The sequence below is a fragment of the Ovis canadensis genome, chromosome 13 (genome assembly GCF_042477335.2).
Source record: "Ovis canadensis isolate MfBH-ARS-UI-01 breed Bighorn chromosome 13, ARS-UI_OviCan_v2, whole genome shotgun sequence".
NCBI lineage: Eukaryota > Metazoa > Chordata > Mammalia > Artiodactyla > Bovidae > Ovis > Ovis canadensis.
Window position 1 is genome coordinate 73,849,681 of NC_091257.1, and position 23,615 is coordinate 73,873,295.

The following is a 23,615-nucleotide window of genomic DNA, read 5'->3' on the forward strand; positions in this document are numbered from 1 at the left end:
ATTAAGGGACTGTTGTGGCGCACATATGCCAATTCTGAATATATTAGCTGGCTTTCCCCTCCCCCTTTATGAATATCTAAAGGCAAAAAAGGGGGGTTGTACATACACTGAACCTTCTCCTTCTCGACTCAGTGTGGGCTGCGTACCAAAAACCTTGACGTCTGAAGATCCGGGGGATCTAGTTATAGCATGAAGATTCAGAAGGTCCAGTGTGGGTCTAAGAACCTACAGTTCTAGCAAACTCCCAGCTGAAGTCGCCAAACGGACCACAGTTGAGCACCAAGAATCTATGTTTAGAAATCACTTGGGGAAACTTTTAAAAAAATAACTGATGCCTGGGCCTCACTCTTGAAGATTCTGATTTAGCTGGTTTGGGGTGGAACAGAGGGAATTAATATTTTTTAAAAGCTCTCAGTTATTCTAAAATGCAGCCAGAGTTCAAGAACTCTGGTCTAAATAACGCTAATAGCTCGTTTACTATCTGGCTGCTGTTTATTATCTGGCTGCTCCATCTCCTGTAATTTCCAGAGCAGCCCTATAGGGTAGCTGTCTCCATTTTATAGAAAAAGAAAAGGAGGCTGAGAGAGGTAATGTGACTTGTCAGACATCAAACAGCTGTTAAGCAACAGAGCCACCAGCAAAACCTCAGAAGCATCTCTGACAAGTACCCCCTCCTCAGTGACACCTTTCCTCATTCTTTCCCACATGAATCATCTCATACCATCTCTCCTTTCATCTTTCAAAGTCCTCTCAGTGCTTATCATATTCTGTCTCATACAGTCATGGGTGTATTTGCCTTGTCTAGCTTCCTGGATTTTAAACTTTGTGTTTTACGCCCACATATATAGCACCGAGCACAGTCTTACATATTTTGGGGTTTAATATGTGTTGAATTATATTTTCCATGTCCAAGGAATCTTCCAGAAGCCTCTATTATATTCAGATTCTTGTATAATAGTGGTTCTTCAGCATACTTTAAAAAAATCTTTCTGCGGCTTAGGAATATGTAATTGACAAGCTGCTTTTGCATACCCTATCAGTGGAACAATAGTAGCAGCCTGTGTACCAAATAGAGCAATAACATCCCGAAGGTGTTATTCAAACCCACACTTGCCCTAACAGTTATACTACAGAATAGCTATTATTACTGTTATCCCCATTTTATAGTCAATGAAACAAAGGCCAGATTGTAACTTCTCCCAGTTACAAAGGCAGTGAGTATAAGTGGAACTGGGATGCAACCATCCTGTCCCTCAAAATATGACTTTACAGATGGAAGACAGGCAGTGGTGTCACCTAACTTTTCCCCTCAGAAACAGGAAGAGGGATCAAAACCATCTATATCAGGCGGTATGATTATTGAGCCATAAAATAAAGGTGAAATTATGAAAAAAAGTAATTAAAATTCAGTTTTGGTCATGGCTATTATTCACATTAGTAAATCCTTCTGCAGTTTTAACACACGGAGATATTTATGAATGACTATAGAAGGCGATGGCACCCCACTCCAGTACTCTTGCCTGGAAAATCCCATGGACAGAGGAGCCTGGTAGGCTGCAGTCCATGGGGTCGCTAAGAGTCGGGCATGACTGAGCGACTTCCCTTTCACTTTTCACTTTCATGCACTGGAGAAGGAAATGGAACCCACTTCAGTGTTCTTGCCTGGAGAACCCCAGGGATGGGGGAGCCTGGTGGGCTGCTGTCTCTGGGGTCGCACAGAGTCGGACGCGACTGAAGGGATTTAGCAGCAGCAGCAGCACAGAGCTTCCCAGGTGGTGCTAGTCGTAAAGAACCTGCCTGCCAATGTGATGTAGAGTTGCAGGTTCGGTCCCTGGGTTGGGAAGACCCCTTGGAGGAGGGCATGACAACCCACTTCAGTATTCTTCCCTGGAGAATCCCATGGTCAAAGGAACCTGACAGGCTACAGTCCATGGGGTTGCAAAGAGTTGGACATGACTGAAGCAACTTAGCACTCACACATATAGTTTATATTCCATGTTTAGGTGAGTAGAGACTGAATATATTTGTAATTTTAGTATCAATTTCTTTTCACTTGAAGTGATATTTAATTCTTCTATTTTAAAAGTCCTAATATATTGTCTTAGGTTTTTGTAAATAGCCTGGTTGCAATGATGTACACATTAAGTGTAGCTTTACAAGGAATTTGGGGCATCTAGAAAGCCAGAGAGTTCCAGAAAAACATCTATTTCTGCTTTATTGACTATGCCAAAGCCTTTGTGTGTGTTGCAATAAACTGGAAAATTCTGAAAGAGATGGGAATACCAGACCACCTGATCTGCCTCTTGAGAAACCTATATGCAGGTCAGGAAGCAACAGTTAGAACGGTACATGGAACAACAGACTGGTTTCAATTAGGAACAGGAGTACATCAAGGCTGTATATTGTCACCCTGCTTATCTAACTTACATGCAAACTACTTCATGAGAAATGCGGGGCAGAAAGAAGCACAGGCTGAAATCAGGATTGCCGGGAGAAATATCAATAACTTCAGATATGCAGATGACACCACCCTTATGGCAGAAAGTGAAGAGGAACTAAAAAGCCTCTTGATGAAAGGGAAAGAGGAGAGTGAAAAAGTTGGCTTAAAGCTCAACATTCAGAAAACGAAGATCATGGCATCTGGTCCCATCACTTCATGGGAAATAGATGGGGAAACAGTGAAAACAGGGGCTGACTTTATTTTTTTGAGCTCCAAAATCATTGCAGATGGTGACTGCAGCCATGAAATTAAAAGACGCTTACTCCATGGAAGGAAAGTTGTGACCAACCTAGAATAGCATATTCAAAAGCAGAGACATTACTTTGCCAGCAAAGGTCCCTCTAAGTCAAGGCTATGGTTTTTCCAGTGGTCATGTATGGATGTGAGAGTTGGACTGTGAAGAAAGCTGAGTGCCGAAGAATTGATGCTTTTGAACTGTGGTGTTGGAAAAGACTCTTGAGAGTCCCTTGGACTGGAAAGAGATCCAACCAGTCCATCCTAAAGGAGATCAGTCCTGTGTGTTCATTGGAAGCACTGATGCTGAAGCTGAAACTCTTACTTTGGCCACCTCATGCGAAGAGTTGACTTATTGGAAAAGACCCTGATGCTGGGAGGGATAGGGGGCAGGAGGAGAAGGGGATGACAGAGGATGAGATGGCTGGATGGCATCACCGACCCAATGCACATGAGTTTGGGTAGGCTCCGGGAGTTGGTGATGGACAGGGAGGCCTGGCGTGCTGCAATTCATGGGGTCGAGAAGAGTCGGACATCACTGAGTGACTGAACTGAACTGAAAGCTGATGATACAAAATGGGTTCCTGTGTAGAAGTACTCGATCTCACAAAGAAAGCCTCACAGTTTTCACAACCTCTTGTGTCTCAGACTCTTTCACCTCATTCCTGGAAACAAGGGTTTGAAAATATTGCAAAGAAATAGCCACCTAAAATAGTGGAAGAATTTGAGAGAACTATAGAGCTTCTGCCAGCAGAGGGAGACCTTGACTTCTTTTTACAAGATTGTTTTCTTGAACAGAAGTCCAAACAGAAGTAATGTTTCTCAATAGTTTACTACAAAAAAACATCCCGCTGAAAATATTTTTTAACATCTATGTACTTGTGGCTTAGCTTTGACAGCATCCCTTCTTTTCAGCATCACTGAAGAGGTATTAACATCAAACAGTTCAAATGAGACACTAAGGGAAGTCATAGATGGAAATCCCGGAGTGTTTTTTTGCCTGTTTTGTAGAAAGTGCAAAATGGGTTTATTTTCCCATGAAATCATGACTTCTGAAACCAATTAGCATCATCAATGATGACAGTTAAATTTCCCAGAAACCTGGGGATATTATGAGAGCTTTTATTTTACAAGGGTGATTATGAGCCCTTAAGGAAAAACCAAGATTCTCTGAACATCTTTCTGTTGCACCAGTTTTTATTCACTTTAATTATAAACAGATTCCAACCCAAATGTTCTTTCTTGATTAAAATTATAAAAATATTAAAAATAAATACAGATGGTAGAGAGGATGTCTGTTGTCAGTTGCCATTTTAAACAGCTGCCTATTTTACAGTAATCCTTTTTAGAAAGAAATCTTAAGACTCAGTATTCTAGCTGGGTCCCAAACAGCTACTAACGTTTTCATCTGTATCTAATAAAGATAGGGAGCTAAGCCCAACTGCAGTGTATTTTGCTCTCCTCTCTCCTCCCATTTTCGTTTCCCAAAATAAATGAAAATTAGTTTACATAAATTTCTAACATAAACTTGAAAGGAATTTAATTATCCAAAGTGAATGTATCTGCAAACCTTTTTCAAATCTATTTTCAGATTTTAATGACTATGGTAGATTTTTTAAATTTCTCCTCATTTTGACAGTATACCCTAATCCAGACCTTCTGTGGCTTAACCACATATTTCTAAGTTAGTATTTTTCTCTTTTACAAAACTTGTCAAAATTCAATGATTATTAGATGTTAAGGCAGAAGTGTTGTATACATTCAAAGAAAAACTTGCAATTTATAACGATTTTTAGAATTTGCAATAGTCTCACAAGCAAGTCAAACTAATGACATACCAAAATACACTCAAGAGGAAATATCTGGTTCTGATGTGACTAGAGAACAGAATATAACAGGCTTGACATCAGAGACCCTTACTGGGCAGTGTGCATGTCTGGCCACACATGACACACTTAACAAGCACCACTACCATGATTAAAGCGTGAACTATGGAATCAGACTCCCTGGGAGTAGGTCCCAGCTCCACCACTTTGTAGTTATGTGACCTTGGGAAAGTTGCTTAACCTCCCTGCATGCTTGATGCCTCATCTGAAAATGGAGATAGGAAAGGTACTTGCTCATAGGGTTTCTGTGAACATGATATTAGCTAATGCTGGTAAAGCACCTAGAAAAATACCTGGCAACATAGTAAGTGCTATACAAGTATTTTCTTTCATTATTGTATTTGACCTTATTTACTCAATCTTGAGTAGGATTGGCTTAATGGCTGTGCCACCGGTGCAGTCACACAGGGCCTTGTGCTAAGAAGGGCCCCGTGCTTGGTTTAAGTCTCTGCTGCTGTCATCTTGAAATTCTTAATAACTCTGAAACAAAGGACCCTACACTTACCTTCTTCACTGGGCCCCGAATATTGGGTACTTGGTCCTGCCCTGGAAGTAGATGGTGTCACTGTCCCCTTGTGCTACATCTGGCTGGGGCTTTAGACAAGCAACAGCCTCCGTGTTCTCACTTGTAAACTGTGAGTCTAACTACTGCCCTGACAGGGCTCTTGGGAGAATTAAGTAAGATAATATGTAAGCAGTAATTGGCACATATAAGTTCTCAAAGGTACATTCTGTTCACATATATCGTGATAAAAATTAACCCAATGTTTCTTTACTTCTGTAAATACATATTCTTGCCTACAATTACAAGAAAGTTTTCAGTGCAGTTAAAAGTTTCTTGAAAATACAGAATAAAATCATAAAACTCATCTCTGGAAAATTGATAGGTTTACGAGAGGAAAAGATCACACCTTTACTGTTATAGATCAGTTCAGTTCAGTCGCTCAGTCGTGTCTGACTCTTTGAGACCCCATGAATCGGAGCACGCCAGGCCTCCCTGTCCATCACCAACTCCCGGAGTTCACTCAGACTCACGTCCATCGAGTCAGTGATGCCATCCAGCCATCTCATCCTCTGTCATCCCCTTCTCCTCCTGCCCCCATCCCTCCCAGCATCAGAGTCTTTTCCAATGAGTCAACTCTTCGCATGAGGTAGCCAAAGTACTGGAGTTTCAGCTTTAGCATCGTTCCTTCCAAAGAAATCCCTGGGCTGATCTCCTTTAGGATGGACTGGTTGGATATCCCTGCAGTCCAAGGGACTCTCAAGAGTCTTCTCCAACACCACAGTTCAAAAGCATCAATTCTTCAGTGCTCAGCTTTCTTTACAGTCCAACTCTCACATCCATACATGACTACTGGAAAAACCCATAGCCTTGACTAGATGGACCTTTGCTGGCAAAGTAATGTCTCTGCTTTTGAATATGCTATTCTAGGTTGGTCATAACTTTTCTTCCAAGGAGTAAGCGTCTTATTGTTATAGACAGGCCTTATTAAAATTTGAGGCTTCTGTAAATCTTAAAGCTGGACAAGTTCTTTTTTCTATAAACCTAGGCTAGAGAAGAATTCAAGTGACTTGAATTTGGGTGAGAACTGATAAAACCCTGGGGAAATGTTTCAAATAAGTATATTATTAATAAGAAGTATGCTCAAAATCAAATCAAAGCACTGAGGATTACATCAACCCAGTATTTATTAATAATGAACATTACCACTACTTTCACAGTGAATGACTGAGGCATGACCCCTACACTATGAAGGCAAAGGAAAATGTAAGAAGAAACTGCTTGATACTTTCATTAATTTGCAACCTTTCAAATTTAGGTTATTACTTTTGTTATTGGGGCTTCCCTGGTGGCTCAGACCGGTAAAGAAACCTGCCATGTGAGAGACCTGGTCGATCCCTGGGTTGGGAAGATCCACTGAAGAAGGGAATGCCTGCTCACTCCAGTATTTTGCATAGTCCATGGGGTTGCAGAGTCAGACACGACTGAGTGACTTTCACTTCACTTCTTCACTTTTGTTACTAATAGGATACTTCATGCCTTAACATTACTTGTATTATAGAAAGTAAATAAAGCATTTCTGCAGACTTTGATGACATGTGTTAGACATTTTTTCAAACAAAATTTAAAAGTCAAAATAACATATATTCTTCTATGATTTAATTTAGAACATAGGATAGAAATTAATCTCTAAGAGAATGATAAAGCCTTCTCAAGAAAATTAGAGTATAGCATTTTTTGACAAAAAAATAAAATTATGAAAAATTATTATATTCTACCTCTATAAAATGAAGAACATTTGTCCTTTGCACAACAGTATATACTGCTGGAAACAAAATTAATGAAAAGACTTTTGTGATCACAAGATATATTCTGACATATTTTTATATCCACCCACCAAATTTTAGTTTGTTAGGTAAATATACTCTGGAAAGATAGTCTGATGATAGGAAGGTCAAAGCTTGAATTTCTGCCTTCATTTTAGAGTCTGCCATTATTTCCATCTGTCAATAGAAATAAACTACAGTCATACCAGAATCTTTGCTACAGTTCTGTCAACTCAAACTGGTAATTCTAGATTTGTTTTAGTCTCCAAAACCATGAGCAATAAACTTTAAGTCAGCCAGAATATTCTAGAGCTGCTACAGCTGAAAATATTAGTACGGATTCCTTCAGTAGTTAGGAATAGTCTGGCATCTTTATAATTTCCTTCTCTCCTTTTTTCCTCATGAACTACGATAGAACTGTAGACAATGTGTATTTAACTGTGATGAGAATAAATTAGGTCAGCTCCACCCAGCTAATCTTACCTATTAGCATTCACAATTCAATGTTTCAGCAACAATTTACTGCCAAATAATGCACATAGCAGTTGCTAGTTATATAAAAATTCAAGAAGGATAGCTTCAAAATATGATGCAAATAGCCACTGCTAAAAGTAAAAGGCAATAAAACATGACATTTGCATTTTAAAAAGAAACATACTTCTTTTCTCCAAAATGGTTGGCAAGTAATATAAGGTCTCTTTAGGATGCTGTCAAGTTTCATCTGGTCCCGTTTTGTCAGTGGAATTAAAGTACCTTTGGGTATATTTAATCTGGGGGAAAAAAATAGGTGAAAAAAAAAATCAGTAAAAACAAAGTGCTCCTATAACTTTAAGGTCATATACATTTCATTTTTATTTATCATGCTATTTCAAAAGACTCAGAAATAACAGATGAAAAAATCAGTACAGGTTCACTTTTAAATATGGAGTTGGAGGGAATCTGGTATGTCTTTGACTACTAAGTGTTCAAGATCATGGTGGAAGTCTGTTTCAAGTTGTTTTCTTTCATGCCACACTCACAGGACGATGACAGGAAGATAGACATTGGTTATAAAACAAATGCCGGGAGCACTAACATCATGTGTCTCAACACCAAGGCTGCCCCCAAAGCGCCGCAGTCTTAGAGCGGTGAGTGCCAGTGTGTGTGTGGCCTGCAGCGAGATCCACTGTGGGATTTCAGGTCCCACTGAATCCTTAATTCTTTGTAATTCAATGAGAATTTTCTGGGCCAAGGAAGTTAAGTCTATCAATTTTCACTTATCACTCATGCGTGCACACAGACATACGTATACACATCTATCTTGTTTCAAATTTTTAAAAAGTGGATTGTAATTTTATCTTGGTATGTGTTTTAAAAATAGAACATGAGAGGTCCAGGATTTATGCTGTGAATTGCTTTTAGAAGTCACAAATCCTGGATTTCCCAGCAGAGCTCTAGTTTCAAATAGTCTTTCTCAGTGTCCCCACAATAATGACTATTTGCCACTGGCAGCTCCTGGATAGGGTGACAGTTTGATTGAAAGAGAGACCTAGAGGATTTCTCTTGAAGCCATGTTTGTGTAGCTATCATGCTGTTTTTTCTTTGATTGTACATTTATTTAGAGTACATTTATTTTGAGGGCACTGGTGGAATTTATGAGATACACCTCGAGTTTCGTTTTCTGCCTTAATCAGATTCTCTGTCCTAAACTTGTATTAGAAACGATCTTCATACAAAGAGATAACCCCCAACGGATTTTGACCATGATGTATACACTAAACTGAACAAAACTTTGATTCACGACAGCATAAACATTCAAAAGTCAAAACCTGTTTTCTCTTGTGCCCTCATTTTGTAAGAAGCAGCGATCATTCCATTTTTAGAAAATAAGCGCCTTTAACCAAGGTTTGCTCACTGCTTGAAGAAATACAAATATGTCTAATTTCACTCTCACCTCTCAATAGCCAATTAAAACAATAAAATATCTTAAAAATCACATTAGCAGAGATGAATAAGGTGATAATGTCTTATGCTGAGGGGCAGGCGGGCTCTTACTCTCCAGGGAAGACAAAATAATTAACCTATCCAGAGGGCAGCCGAAGCCTTAAAAATGTGCATACCCTTTGACCCAGCAATTCCGGGAATTCAGCCTATGGGACTAATTAAGGATACAGGCAAAGATTCAGTCACAAGAGGGTCGGTCAGAGGACTATCTTTCAAAACAGAGATTTGGAACCCATCCAAATGTCCAATTACAAGGGACTGACCAAATAGACACACTCAGAATTGAAACCAAGTGGAAGAAGACATTCAAATAAGATCATAGGGATGTATTTATTGATAAGGAAGTGCAATTACATTGTGTTGTGGGAGAAAAGATTACAAAATCAAGCTCTTTCAAATTCTTTTGGAAGAAATTATGGCAATGCACAGCAAATAATCTACAAGGGCAGAACTGTTTGTCTATAGGTGACTTTTATATTGTTACTTAATGATATTTTTTTCTATAACGAACACATATATCTTAAAACTGACAAAATGTGGATCCCCCAACTTTAAGTAATCTTAAAATGAGATTTTTAAATGAAATTAAGAACTTATGATAAAATCAATTCAGATGGCAAACGGTGTTGTCAATGATTACTATTTAGATTCAATGTCTTAATACTTTCTAAGTATAAAGAAATTATTAAAGACTTTAACCATAAGGGTAAAACAAAAAAATATCTTCTAACTAGCTAAAGGTTCGATTAGCCAAATATATTCAAGTATTTTAGTAGCTGAAACAGAAACATTGATAAGTTAAATTTATAATGATATAATCCTGAATTATCGTGAACAACATAAGTAAAAAACAATAAGCACTTCTCCTGGTAGTGACTCTCCAGGATGAGTGCTACATGTTACAGTGAGTCATCATTTTAAATACCCTCATTCTGCTGTCTAACCTTTTGATATCAGAAGGGAGGAGACCAAGCCATCTAATAGCTGGAACTGTGAGATTATGGGCTTCAAAAGACATAGCCTAAAATAAAGAGCAGAAGTTTATCAGCTAAACCTTTTGCAGAGAACTAGCATACTTGTTTTTGCAGCACTTTTTTTTCAACTTATTAAGGACTCTTACTGAAGACTTCACACTCCCAGAGGCCACAGAAGTAAGAAAATCACCAAGAGCTTAGCTAAACTGGACTTTTAGTGGAGGTTTTAAAACTGCTCTATACTATTTCTGTGTTGATTTTCTATAATGTAAAAGTACAAATGACCCTCTCTGACCCAAATTTATTGTCGTTTGTGATACCACACCTTAATCCCTGGCTCCACCATCCTTTTCTTCTGCTATAAACATATACATCTGCTGCTGGTACTGCTAAGTCACTTCAGTTGTGTCCAACTCTGTGCGACCCCCTAGATGGCAGCCCACCAGGCTCCGCCGTCCCTGGGGTTCTCCAGGCAAGAACACTGGAGTGGGTTGCCATTTCCTTCTCCAATGCATAAAAGTGAAAAGTGAAAGTGAAGTTGCTCAGTCGTGTCCGACTCTTCCAGGGATACACAAAGTGTATACCAGTGGTTCCCAAACTTCACCATGAGTCAGGATCACTTAAGGGGCCCACCCTTAGAATTCCAGACTCAGGAGGTCTGAATGGGGACTGAGATTTGCATTTCTAACAACTTCCCAGGACCACATTTTGAGAACCACTGATGTGTAGCAGTTGCTGTCCCTAGTGGTAAAGTTTGGTGGTCTTTTCATTTCTCCTGATGGTTGGAATTGGAAAAGTCAGAATTCAAGACTATATATACTTTTCAGGGTATAACTGGTAATCAGTGTTGTTATGCTGAAGGCTTGCCGTTACTTCAGCAGGCCAGGAGAGTGGAGAATAATTAAGGCCTCTTGCCCGAAGGTAATCCCACTCTGTCATCTGGAGTCACACTGGTTATGCTGGAAGCTGGAATCACCAACTCTGAAACAGAGTGGCCCTAGACTAGGACAGTAGCTTCCCTGGTAACTTTTGGGGGCCCTCAGCTTACTAGGGCTGATAAGTAAATGCAGAAATCACTCCAGTGAATAATATAAACTATCTCAATAGTGGAAAAGGAAAAATATTTTTCTATACTTACCATAGATCCGTACTTATAGATACACATTATCTCTATGCCTGTTAAAAGAAAGTTAACTTTGAAATTTGTCTCCTTGCGTATTATAGTTAGATAATTATATCTAACATCTGCAATTTTTATTTTTGTGAACAATACCAGTGGAAAATTTATGGTTCAGTTTAATACAGTAAAAAACAATAAATATCCCAAATGATTAGTCATTCATTTAAATCTAATAATCGTATTCTTTTAAAGTATTTTATGAAAGTGTTCTATGAGCAGAAAAACACAGCTATAAATATGATTTGATTATGACTATTTCAAATAGTCTAACAATAAATTACCATGTGGATCAGCATCTACCAGAGTGAAAACAGGAATGTGAAATGTATCCCACAACTTCTTGACTAGAAGTCTTGTGTTCAGATCAGGTACCCCCTTTCCCTAAAAGCAAGGATTGAAATCATGCATTTTAATTTCAGTAGAATGAAACTGATGACACTGTATCCTTATTTTATTATTAACATAAATATCTTTATAACTTTGACTTAATTATCCCAGGCCTAGGAAAATATTTTAGCAGAAACAAAAATAATAAAAAATGTGACATACATAAAGATGTCCATTGCAGTGTGTTACTTAAAAGGACAGAAGCCACAGTAAATATTCAAAAGATCTAACAACAGGCAGCAGAGCACAGTGGCGACATGCATCAGCTTCAGAGCCGGCTGCCTGCAGAGGCTGACATGCATCAGCTTCAGAGCCGGCTGCCTGCAGAGGCGTCTGGCTCTACCACTGCTTAGCAGCATGGATCTTAACAGTCATGAAAACGCTCTGAGGTTTGGGGCTTTGTAATAACACCTTCTGATATTATTACAGGAACTAAGTTATTTAATAATTATAAAGCATTTTAAAGTATCTGGTTTAAACTCAGGATTTAATAAAACCAAACAGTAGAATGGTATTATGATGTGATTAAAACAATAATTATGTAGAAAAATAATTTGAAGAGCATTACAATAATATTAAAAGAGAGAACAGGAAACTAAATGAAATGTGGAACAGGGAGGAAGCAAGTAGGGATGAGAACCAGCTTTTGATGGGATAGCCCTGAGTCTGAATTCCCTCTCCACCAATCACTAGTCGGTTTCCTAGTCTCTTTAGGCTGTGGCTTTATTTATAAAACTGGGCTAAATATGCCTACCACCCAGAGTCATGGCACTGCAGCAATGTGGAGTTGAACGATCTTAATCCCAGTACTATGGCTTCCCTGGTGGCTCAAGGTTTGTTTGTTTGTTTTTTTTTAATATGTATTTATTTAATTTACTTATTTGGCTGTGTCTGCTCTCAGTTGCAGCACACAGGATCTTTTGTTGTGGCTCTTGGGCTTTGTTGCCCTGTGGAGTGTGGGATCTTAGTTTCACGACCTGGGATTGAACCCACATCCCCTATATTGCAGATTCTCAACCACTGGACCACCAGGGGAGTCCCTCTCCAAGTCCTAGTTTTGACCAGCCTTGGGATTGTGGTAAAATACCTTCCTGGGTCCCAGTGTTCTATTGTTAAAATGGGGATGATAATAATACCTATCTCATAAGGCTGGAGAGACTTTACAAGTTGATATGAGGGCATGAAGAGAAGGGGGCAACAGAGGATAAGATGGTTGGATGGCTTCACTGACTCAACGGACCTGAGTTTGAATAAGCTCCAAGAGATGATGAAGGAGAGGAAGCTGGTGTGCTGCAGTTCATGGGGTCCGAAAGAGTTAGACACAACTGAATGACTGAACAGACAACGTAGAAAACAGCAGTAAGTGTGAACCCTTATTACGTAAAGTGCCTAGCAGAGTTCCTGGTGCGTCACAAATACATAGTGAATGGTAGTGTACTTTAACTATTTCCTTTGGGAGAGATAACCCATATATGTGGTAGAGGAGTCAGACAGTACCAACGATTCCTTCCTAGCCCAGCCCTCGACTCTAAGCTCCCCTCTGCAGGGGCAGCTACTACAGACCAGCTTCTAGTGGGTGTTTCACCATAGTAACAACAGCAATTATCAACGGCTGCCATGACAGCACCAACATGTAGGTAGACAAAGACTAGAAGGCACCATTCAAGAGGAAAGACAAGGTAAAAAGAGAAATGTGACCAAGAGCTGAGCTTTATGTGCGTCTCCAGTGCACTAGTACCAGCTGTGATTCAAACTCCAAGGGCTGAAACAGAGGCCTGGGCCACTGTTGGCTTGTCTATAACGGCTTGTCTTCTGATAGTCCAGCAAGCACGCACTCTCACCAGGAAGGTGTGAAAGAGCAGGACTCCACCAAAAGTGAACCCCAGGACAAGGCCACTGGGAGAGCACTTCAGGGGTTCAGGTATGGCCTTGATTACTGACGAGGTCTCAGTGTGCATTTTCTGTCACAACTGTTCTCCCCTCTCTTCAAACTGGGCACATGCCACTAGGATCTCCTGTTATCATCTCAAATTTTTATTTCTAAGACTACATTCAACAGCTGTTTTCTACGAAGTACCAAGCCTCCCTGCCACTGGTTCTATAGCATCCACGGGGACATCGTGGTAAAGCTCCACACACCAGAGCCATTTTGACTCATTCCTCTCATCCCGCGGTCATCACGTCTTTTTAAACTTGCTTGGAAAATGTCCTTTGCTTGAGTCCTTTCTCTTTAACCATTTCCTTGGCAACCTGCCACCAAGGTAACTACCTGAGAGCCTCCAGACAGGCTTCCTGAATCCAGTTATCTCCCTATCCATCTAACTGATGATGTGACCACATGAATCCTTGTCATTTCCTTTCTCACCAATCCTTCTCACTTTTGTCAACACCTGATATTTTTGCACTAAATCGGGATGCCTCCTGGGGGTGGCCAGGCCTTCCAAGATTCCAACAGCTGCCCAACATCCTGCTCCCTCGGCAGGGCAGCTCTCCTTACTGCCTGCACAAACATACCTCACAAGCATCATACTTCCTATTAATAAGCCAGGAGAACTGTAAGTAGATGAGCTTTTTTTTTTTTCTTTCAGAGAACTCGGTCTTTATGCAGATCTGTAAGAGTGGAGGAAGGCTGGTACAGGAGGGGGAAGCTGATGTGTCTGTTGCTCTTCCATCATCTCACGGACCCACACCCCTGGCTTCCTGTACTGCCACCTCCTTCTTCCCCAGGCCAGCAGATGTCATTGGTCTCCCCAGTTTTATGAACACCTTACCCTTTGCTAATTATTGCCTGTAGCTCCCTGTGTATTACCTCAACATATGCTTCTGTGTTCTTTGCTCTTCTTTCAACAGCATACAAACTGTGTGAGGAAGAACAAGGAGTGGCTCTTGTTCATTCAACCCTGTCAAAGCTCCCATGTTACCATATTATAGTCAAGACAAGTAGCCCGTGTGGGAATGGTGTTGAGGGTGATACTGAGAGCCTGTGTAAACTTACATTTCTATTAGAAAATCTCTGGTATTTAAGAATCGGGACCATCACCTTGATTTCAGTCAGATTTGAGGATGGTTAAATAAACACCTTGGAAATTCTTGTTCTATAATCCCAAAGGATGCTTCATAGTGACAAGAGAATGCTGTTCAAACTCATAGATGAAGTTATGAACCACTCTTGTGTGTTTACGTGCTTCAGTTGTGTCTGACTCTTTGCAGTTCCTTGGACTGTAGCCTCCCGGGCTCCTCTGTCCTTGGGATTTCTCAGGCAAGAACACTGGAACAGTTTGCCATTTCCTATTCCAAGGGATCTTCCTGACCCAGGGATAGAACCCATGTCTCCAGCATTGGCAGGTGGACTCTTTACCACTGAGCCACCTGGGAAGCCATAAACCCCTCTTACTGATCAACAAAGTAGTACATTCGTCTGGTAACTGAGGTAAAAGTAGATAATATACCGTAACCATGATGCATGGAGACATTTTGTTGCAAAAGTTGTCATCCAGGAGGCGCTGAAATGTTGCATCTTTTTCTACAATTAGTAGAAATTTTGCATCTGTAATTAAATCTGTGAAGTTAAGGCTGATAAATTTAAGGCATGTGTGTTTCAACTGAACCACTAATTATAAGTAACAATGCCATATCGATCAATTCAAAAGTAGCTATAGATATAGAATTTTTGTTTTTACCCTCACATTTCAGATACCTAGTCTCTTCCAGGGCATCTTCGCAAGCCAGGGATCAAACCTGCTTCTCTTGCCTCTCCTGCACTGGCAGTCAGATTCTTTACCACTAGCGCCACCTATTCACACACAGTATTTACATATCTGTCTTTCTTACTAGATAGTGAGCTCCTAAAAATATCCTAGAAAAGGGAGCATGATGTGTTCATCTTGACCAATACAGGGTATGGCTTACTGGTTACATATTATGAAGGCTTGATTTATTAAAGTAAAAATGAATGAACATGCTGTAAGTTTAAATAGCTTTCTCACTCAAAGGATACTCTGAATTCCTTGAATATTAGATGGCACAGCAACAGCCTAAGTTAACAAGAGGAGGCAGTTTTTATTTTAAATAAATAGCAAGTATAACAACATATGGGCTTCTCTGATGGCTCAGATGGTAAAGAATCCGCCTGCAATGTGGGACACCTGGGTTCAATCCCTGGGTTGGGAAGATTTCCTGGAGGAGGGCATGGCAACCCACTTCAGCATTGTTGTCTGGAAAATCCCCATGGACAGAAGAGTCTGGTGGGCTACAGTCCATGGGGTCGCAAAGAGTCAGACATGACTAAGTGACTAAGCAAACAAACACAATAACATTTAAAAATTTATCAAGAACACTTTTTGTTGTTGTTTAGTTGCTCAGTTGCAACTCCTGTGGACTGTAGCCTGCCAGGCTCCTGTGTCCATGGGATTTCCCAGGCAAGAATATTGGAGTGGGTTGCCATTTCCTCCTCCAGGGGATCTTCCCAAGCCAGGGATTGAACCCATGTCTCTGAGTCTCCTGTATTGCAGATGGATTCTTTACCACTATGCCACTGGGGAAGCCCTATATTTTTTTATTTTCATTTTTAAAAAATACACTGTCATCAGAAGTCTATGCCTCAGTAAGAAAACAGTAGGACACAGATTTACTTTTCAATAAGAAAACAGACATACGACCCAAACTACTTCCAAGCAGGTGAAAATTTCTTGGAAACTTTATAGATATGTGACTTAAAAAGCAGAAACTGATGAAGGAAAGACTTCCTTATGTAAAATCTCATAGGTGTCATTCTCCTCTTTCTAAAATGGTGAGTTAACCATTTCCAAACTTCTGTGCTAGTTCTGTGACTTTCTATTTACTAAAGCCTAGCAAACACTTTAGTCTCAAACTTACAAATTTCAGAACCAGAAAATTTTATGAAGATTACATAAAATAGCCATGCTAAAATGGTCAAGTCACACTCTACCTGAAAACAACAAACTGTGCATTTAAAAAAGGAATGTGTATGTTTGTTTATTTCAATATGACATCTGACAATTGGCATATTTGGAAACTGGGTAATGTACAACCCCATAAAGCATATACCTCTTCATCCTTTCATTTTATTTTAAAATCTTAAGCTCTGAACTACATAACAAACCCAGTCAATAAAGTGCATTTCAAACACAAAGGAGTTTGATATGGAGTGGAAGCACATGAACACATTATGATGCTTACTGTTGCACGTGTGCAGTTCACCTTGGTGCCATCTTCCTCAAGGTACTTTAAATCGCCAGCAATTAAACCTTTTGATGTAGACAGCTGAAAAAAGTAATAGTCATATATGAAACCTTTTTCTCCAGTGCATTTTATGCTTCTAAGTCCCTTCTCATGTTCACCTGCTAAATTATATAGGTGTTTTGGATCAGACTGGAATTCAAGAAATAAAGGAGAAAATACGTAAGCATTTAGGAATGAAAAGTATTTGACAATTCATCAGTTTTGCTTTCTTTAGCCAAGGGGATACACTGAGACTAGATTATTTAAATTCATAGTGAGAAAAATATAATATCAAAAATATGAAAAGAAGGCACAGGTTACATTTATTCTTCTACTATAATTTTCATACATTTTGTTTTAAAATATCTTGTATTAAATGCTACTTACTATATGCAGACTCCTCCTCGGTACTTTTAACATACAGGAAATATCATTAATAATATTGTCCACAACAGTCTGGTTACCAAAAAGTTGGCTGTCAGTGTAATAAATGTCTCTGTGAAAATTTTAAAATTCTATATTTTAATTAATTATATTTTCTCTGAATATGATAAATATTGGAATATTAACTGAAGAAAGCTTTGAGTTGATGTAAACAAATAATTTATTACCCACAGACTAGCCTTATGTAACTTTTCAAAACATATAATGAAAGTCAATCCCACACATATAATGAAAGTCAATCCCACTTAACCTCACAACGAATTTCAAAGAGTAATTTATTAGAACAATGTACTTACCTTTTGGTTGCATAAGTGTTGCTCTGTACTAATTTATAAATCATGGAAAGTATTTTAAGAATTAGCGCTGGAAAATAAGATGCAATAAGTGAGTTACTCATCACTTACAAAAATCAAAACATTCTGTGATCAAGGATTAACTCTCTCCAGTTACTTTCCACAACATTATAAAAATTATCTTTCCAGAAGAGAAGTGTTAAGTACAGAATAATTGTCAACACGTTAGATAAAATTAAGTGTTCTCTGTACAGCAAAATTGAAAGAATATTTTTCCACTGAATCATATACTTGAACATTCATTTTGGAATAATACTTTACTTCCACAGTTATTGACAAGGCAAAATTCTACAAATTTATTTCAAGTACAGAATGGCCTGTTAATGAACAAGTAAAATTATTTAGCTCAGAATAACTATAACCCAGAAAGTAATCAAAATTATTTATTTTACCACTAAAAGCTAAGAAAGAATAATTTACCAAAATTTTTAACTGATTTTGGTGAATCACTTTTGATTTTTCTTATGGTACAATGAGATACCATGTGAAGACCCACAGAATCTTCAAACCTGTCAATTTGTTTAAAGCAAGGGAACAGAATAAAAAAGAGTTAACTTCTGAACACCAAACAACATACGATTAATTTCCTCTTCTGAATATCATTTAAATCCACATTTCTTCCCAATGTAAGCACTGAAATTTTAGGATAACCTCGTTTATAGAGGTTTATAAGCTTAGAGAATTACAAGTGGTAATTAGGTAATTATCTTTGCAACATAGAGGCACTAAAAGAGTGTTTAAAATACATGAATTAAACACCTTTGATTATAGTGTGTGTGCATGTGTGTGTATTTCTTTCCTGGAAAGACATTTAGGGTATGTGAACTATTATAAATTATTTCACAATTTTATTAGCATTTTGCTTACTGATTTAATACTTTTATTCAATTTAATAATACGTTTTGAAATATTTCATTTAATTTACCCCCAAAGTTACAGTGATGAAATAAGTTTATACTAGGTTGTTAAATTGAACTGCCAAGCCTGCCCTAAAGATGGCAGAAGGCACCAGGCAAACAGGCCAGGTGACAGCTGCTTCAAGGTTTGGTGAAATCCACCCTACAAAATATAATTCAAAAGTTTACAGTTTCACTAATTATATTGATCATAAAAGAATAATGAATGACTAAAGAGCCTTAAGATTTCTTTAATTCTTTTCCTATAACTCTTACTGAGGACTAATTTTGCAGTGTTTTTCATTGTTTAGTGAAAAGTGTCTACAGGTTGAGGACCTGAAAGAATCAAACTATATAACTAGATTCCAAGACTCTGATAAAGCTGTTTGCTGATTTTACCCTCTTGGGGACATGACTTCACAGGAGATCTGCTAAGAGAATGAGCCATTGCAATGTGTTCAGGATACATTTATTTTGGTCTCAATATCAGGGCTGGTTATAGTTCCCCTGAGCAAGTGGTTTGCTTCTGCAGTGCAGATAAGAATTCTGATGGTGATATTTTCCCCTTTGAGTGCTAGAAAGCTTAGATCCCAGGCTGGAGCCTATTTTTAGCAGGACTGTAAGGCTTTATCATAGGCATTTTGAATTCTAACTACTTTTGGTGCTCCATTTTTTTGTTCCTAGCATTGTTTTCCCTTTGCCTTATCTTTCACACCTACTTCTAGTTTATATAACCTGCCTGTATGGTATGTATTTTATAAACTTCCTTAAATCCTTTTTGGCAGGGTAAAGGCAACAAATATAATTAAATCCAACTAGAACTCCAACTCAAATAAATTCTAAATGACTTAAATAATGCACTTAAAAATTTAAAAATGCAAAACGCCCACTTTATATTTTCCCAGCTTGATCTGTTGTCTATTGTGAATGCAGGCGCTTCATTTCTTGCCAAGCTTGTGACTATGTCTTGGATAATTTTTTCTATAGATGAAAGAACCTCAGAACTGAAACAATAAACACACAATGATTCAATCTTAATTTTAAATTAGACCTTTACAATAGGTAACATTTCCCCAGAATATTAATTTTTTGTTTCACTGGTTGTTTTTTAAGACTAGATGATACATGTCAATAATATTCTCTCCCACTAAATTTTAACATGAAGTAATACATGAGTAATACTTTATTACTTTAACATGAGTTAATACATTAAAACAATTGTATTTATAGTGGTGAATTTCAAAGAAATTTCATTTGCTTGTAATTTTGCTTCTCAAACAATTACCAACTTAAGTAATATCTCCCTTTTAATGACCAATTTATAAATACATTAATATAAATGTATTGATATAAATACATTGATCTTCAGATCAACCTACTTTAAATACAAACTCATTGCCTTGAAATACTACTGATAAGGGGGGTTCATGTTTGGGAATGCATGTAAGAATTAAAGATTTTAAAATTTAAAAAATAAAAAACTAAAAATTAAAAAAAATAAAAAAAAAATAAAATTAAAAAAAAAAAAATAAAAAAAAAAAAAAAAAAGAAATACTACTGATAAATCTTTTAATTGATGTAATACTGGTTTTGAATTTATTTCCCCAAATGCAATGTGAAAATATTTCAAAAAAACAGTTCTTACTGTAGTATGTTACCCTAATTGATGTCATGCCATAAATCAGCCCTTTTGAATTTTAGTGATACAAAAAGAAAAAAGTTTAATCATTAGCATAAAAGGGCTTGGCAACTACTACACCACAGAAAATTATTAAGACTTAGCCCAATTTTCCATCAGCTGACTCTTAATTTCACAAGCCATCAGCTTCAAAAAATGTTATTCTGTTATAAACACCATAAAAATATTGCCTAGGAAGGAAAATCATATTAAATCTAGAAAATGCACAAAATGTAGTGTTCTAATTTCCATAGAAACTTCACAGCTTTCATTGAAAATGCATGTATCAGAAAATAACTTTTAAAGCATTCAATATTTCTAATTTGGGGAGCAAAAACTGATTCATTTTTATTTATTCATTTTCCTAGTTTGGAAAAAAGCTGCAGTAATATTATGACCAACTTTAAAACAATCAGATTTACATCTGAAACTTAAACAGGGACTGCTACCCCCTTCTTTTACCCTCTTCTAGTACTCCCTTAAACTAAAACATTTTGTGAAATTTGTTTGAAGGTTTTTTTGGTAGTTGGTTTGGGCTTAAATGACAGTAATTTGTTTAAGTGAAAAACCTTACTGATAAACTAGAAAAGCAGATCAAGTAAGCAGAACAACAGAGCGTTTTAAGTGAAAGTGGTGAATAATGTAAACATATTTCTTGCAGTTAACTCCAGGTTGGGCAGCTGGAGAATCTCTTTAATTGATTTTATCAGCACCACACTCTAAGCTAAACTCTAACTGCTTTAACTGATTTAAAGAAATGTGTATTTTCTTCCCCTTCAGGTCCATAAATCCCATTGTCTTACTATAAACCACTTAAAATGTGTTGACTGCCTCATTCATTTTGATAAAACACACTTATTAAGAACTTACAACATTGATTTCCCCCCTTTTCTTAAAAAAAAAAAAAATGCTTGAAAACTTCTGAATTTCCACAACTTAAAAAAAATAAACACCAAGCCAAACTGTGGCTTAAACTCCTCAAACTGTCCAGATCTCAGGAAACCTGTGACCCCAGCTGCGGGGATGCTCCTGGAACATTCTAGAAGACAAAGCACTGGGGAGGGGGGTACTGTGGGGGTGGGGTGTAGGTGCGGCTGGCACCTGGCTTTTTGAATTGAGAATGTTAACAGAAGAAATAGGTGGCACTACACAAGCGCCTTTCTTGGGGTTCAGGGCTGGTGGGCCGAACAGGCCTCTGTGGCCTCAACATTCTGAGGCAATCTTGCTCCCCAGATTGGGGAGACGGGAAGGGGGCCCAGCATTTCTCCACAGAGCACCTCAAGCCTGGCTGGGCAGAACCTTCTTGCTCCCTAACTCCCAGCAGTCTGTGCCCCAGAAAGAGCCCGTATACCTGGAAGCCAAGCACATCCCCCCGCCCGTGGGCTCCTCGCCGCCTCTCTTCAGGGCGGCCAGTAGGGAAGCCCTGTGCTGGTCCAAAACCTCGAAAAACGAGGCCTCAGGGCCCCTGGGCGTAAAGGCCATAAGGACCCCACTGCAACAAAAGCGTCCAACAACAAGAGCTCCACCTGGCCTGAGATCACCCTTCTCTGTACCCACAATGCACTTAAAGGGGTGGGGCCTGGAGGGACAGCGCTCCTCTCCCGAGCTGCGGGGGCCGGACTGCGCATGCGCACACCTCACCCCCAGGTGGGGCTGGACTAACGCATGTGCATGGCGCTTGCACTGACTGAAACATCTGTGCACAGGGCTCTATCAGGTGCAATCTCACCTGGGCCCCTTCCTGGGTACCTTCTGACAAGCCTCAGGGACCAATGTCAGGGACCAGCAGGATATATTTGGGATGTGGGACCAAGATTTGAGACCTTGAAATGGTTTTATATCTCCTTTTTTTTTTTTTTTTGCTATTTAGGGAAAGTCGTATCAATGATTTTTCACTAAAACAAGTAGTTATGGCTATCCAGCTGTGTATCAGACACAGTTCTAGGCACTGGGTTCAGATGAGGATCAAGGCAAACGAAATTTCTGCCTTTGCTAGCATTTATGTAGTAGCCTAGGGCTTAAAAACCTATTTCATTCAGCCTCTCCCTTTAAACTCTCATAATCACACCAGTGGGGATTTTGCAAGAGAGGAGAAAGCAGTCCGCAAGCCCAGGCAAGCCTGGGTTAATATCCCAGCTCCATCACTTTGTTGACCTGCCAGATTTTGCAAATTATAACACACGACCCTCAGTTAAAATTGAATTGCAGATAAACAGTGAATACTTTTTTTTAAGGATAACTTGGTCCCATGCAATCTGTGGGACACTCTTTTACTAAAAAATGATTTCATTGTTCACCTAAAATTCTTATTTAATTGTTCATCCAGTATTTTTAACGTAGCAATCCTCTTGCAGATTTGAACTGAACCTTTACTCCTACTCTCTTCTAGAGGAAAAGACAGAAATTCTGAAGCCACAGGGAAGGAGTGCTGCCCCTGGGGGACAATTTCCTTGAGGGAGAGGAAACAAGGAGAGGCCTTGGAGCAAGGTGGCACTGAGACCTTCCTAGGGAGTAGGGGGCAGGATGGTGTCCTGGGGTCTTGGCCCCAGAAGAGCCACCTGACAGCAGGCTCTCTCCAGAGAACTATTTTGTTCCATCAGTTCCTGGTCATTTGATACTGTTGAAACAAAACCTGCTTCCCACCATGAATAATGAGCTCCCTGTGTTGGTAGTGATGACTGTCTGTGCCAAGCCCTGTGCTGAGGGCCTTTATTATTATCAACACTAATACTTCCTCACTGCCTACCCTGCACTAGGCAATTGTAGTTACTGAGAACAAGTCTGTGAGCAAGGCGGGCAGAGTCCTTGCCCTTAGGGGACTCATAGTCTAAGGGGAAGGGGGAAATTGAGGAGAAATAGGTGAACACCGAAATAATTGAGGGCAAGTTGTGCATTTGAATCAACAACCCTACGCAGTAAAAATTATTCTCCCTATTTCACAGATGAAGAAACTAAGGCTTGGAGAGCCTGAGCGGGTTGTGCAAGACTGCATTGTGATCAGCACGATGAAAGGTAAATCTCGACTCCAAAGTCGAGCTCTTACCATTAGGTTATGAGGCACCACTGAGGGTCTGGCTGGAAATGGGTCATAACTTTGCGGAGGTTTCTTTGATGGGTGGAATTGCCCCTCTGGCCTCAGGTTTCTCACCTTTCAGATGAAGGCTTTGCAGCAGGTGGGTTCTCCATGAGAAACAAACAAATAAAAGGTCTTTGAACGGAGAGGCTGAGTGGGGTGCCTCTCACTCGGGACTGGAACCATCTGACCACTGGTCTCTGTCCCTCAGGAGGGCAGACCTTTCTGTATCACACAGCGCTAACACTCAGCCAGAAGACGGTGGCCTCTCTAGAACTGACATGAAATGAAAGGTCCCGAGCTGGGTGAGGGCCGGGGCAGGGGATCAAAACAGTGAAGGGAACAAACCCATAATAAAGCTGGCCTTCCTTCAGGCAGAAACTGCAAGGTGCAGACGGGCCTCTCCGGAATTCTCCCTGCATGGACTGGAAGGGGTGGCCTGAGCCCTCCTCCCAGGC

The 23,615-nt window shown here is 39.2% G+C and overlaps 1 protein-coding gene across 2 annotated transcripts; it reads right to left on the reverse strand.

The window, feature by feature from the left end:
- Positions 1 to 7,005: 7,005 nt before the first annotated feature.
- Positions 7,006 to 21,566, reverse strand: SPO11 (SPO11 initiator of meiotic double strand breaks). 2 transcript variants are annotated; one of them, XM_069546830.1, is made up of 13 exons: positions 21,436 to 21,566; positions 19,297 to 19,410; positions 17,931 to 18,019; positions 17,454 to 17,520; positions 17,101 to 17,209; positions 16,672 to 16,755; positions 15,470 to 15,506; positions 14,922 to 15,031; positions 11,367 to 11,466; positions 11,044 to 11,081; positions 9,876 to 9,952; positions 7,607 to 7,718; positions 7,006 to 7,125 (listed from the first exon to the last, which is right to left on the reverse strand). In XM_069546830.1, exons 1-13 carry the CDS (start codon positions 21,564 to 21,566, stop codon positions 7,006 to 7,008), a joined length of 1,188 nt encoding a protein of 395 aa, XP_069402931.1. The 2 variants fall into 2 exon arrangements, with proteins under 2 accessions (XP_069402931.1, XP_069402932.1); XM_069546831.1 differs by lacking the exon at positions 19,297 to 19,410.
- Positions 21,567 to 23,615: the final 2,049 nt, after the last annotated feature.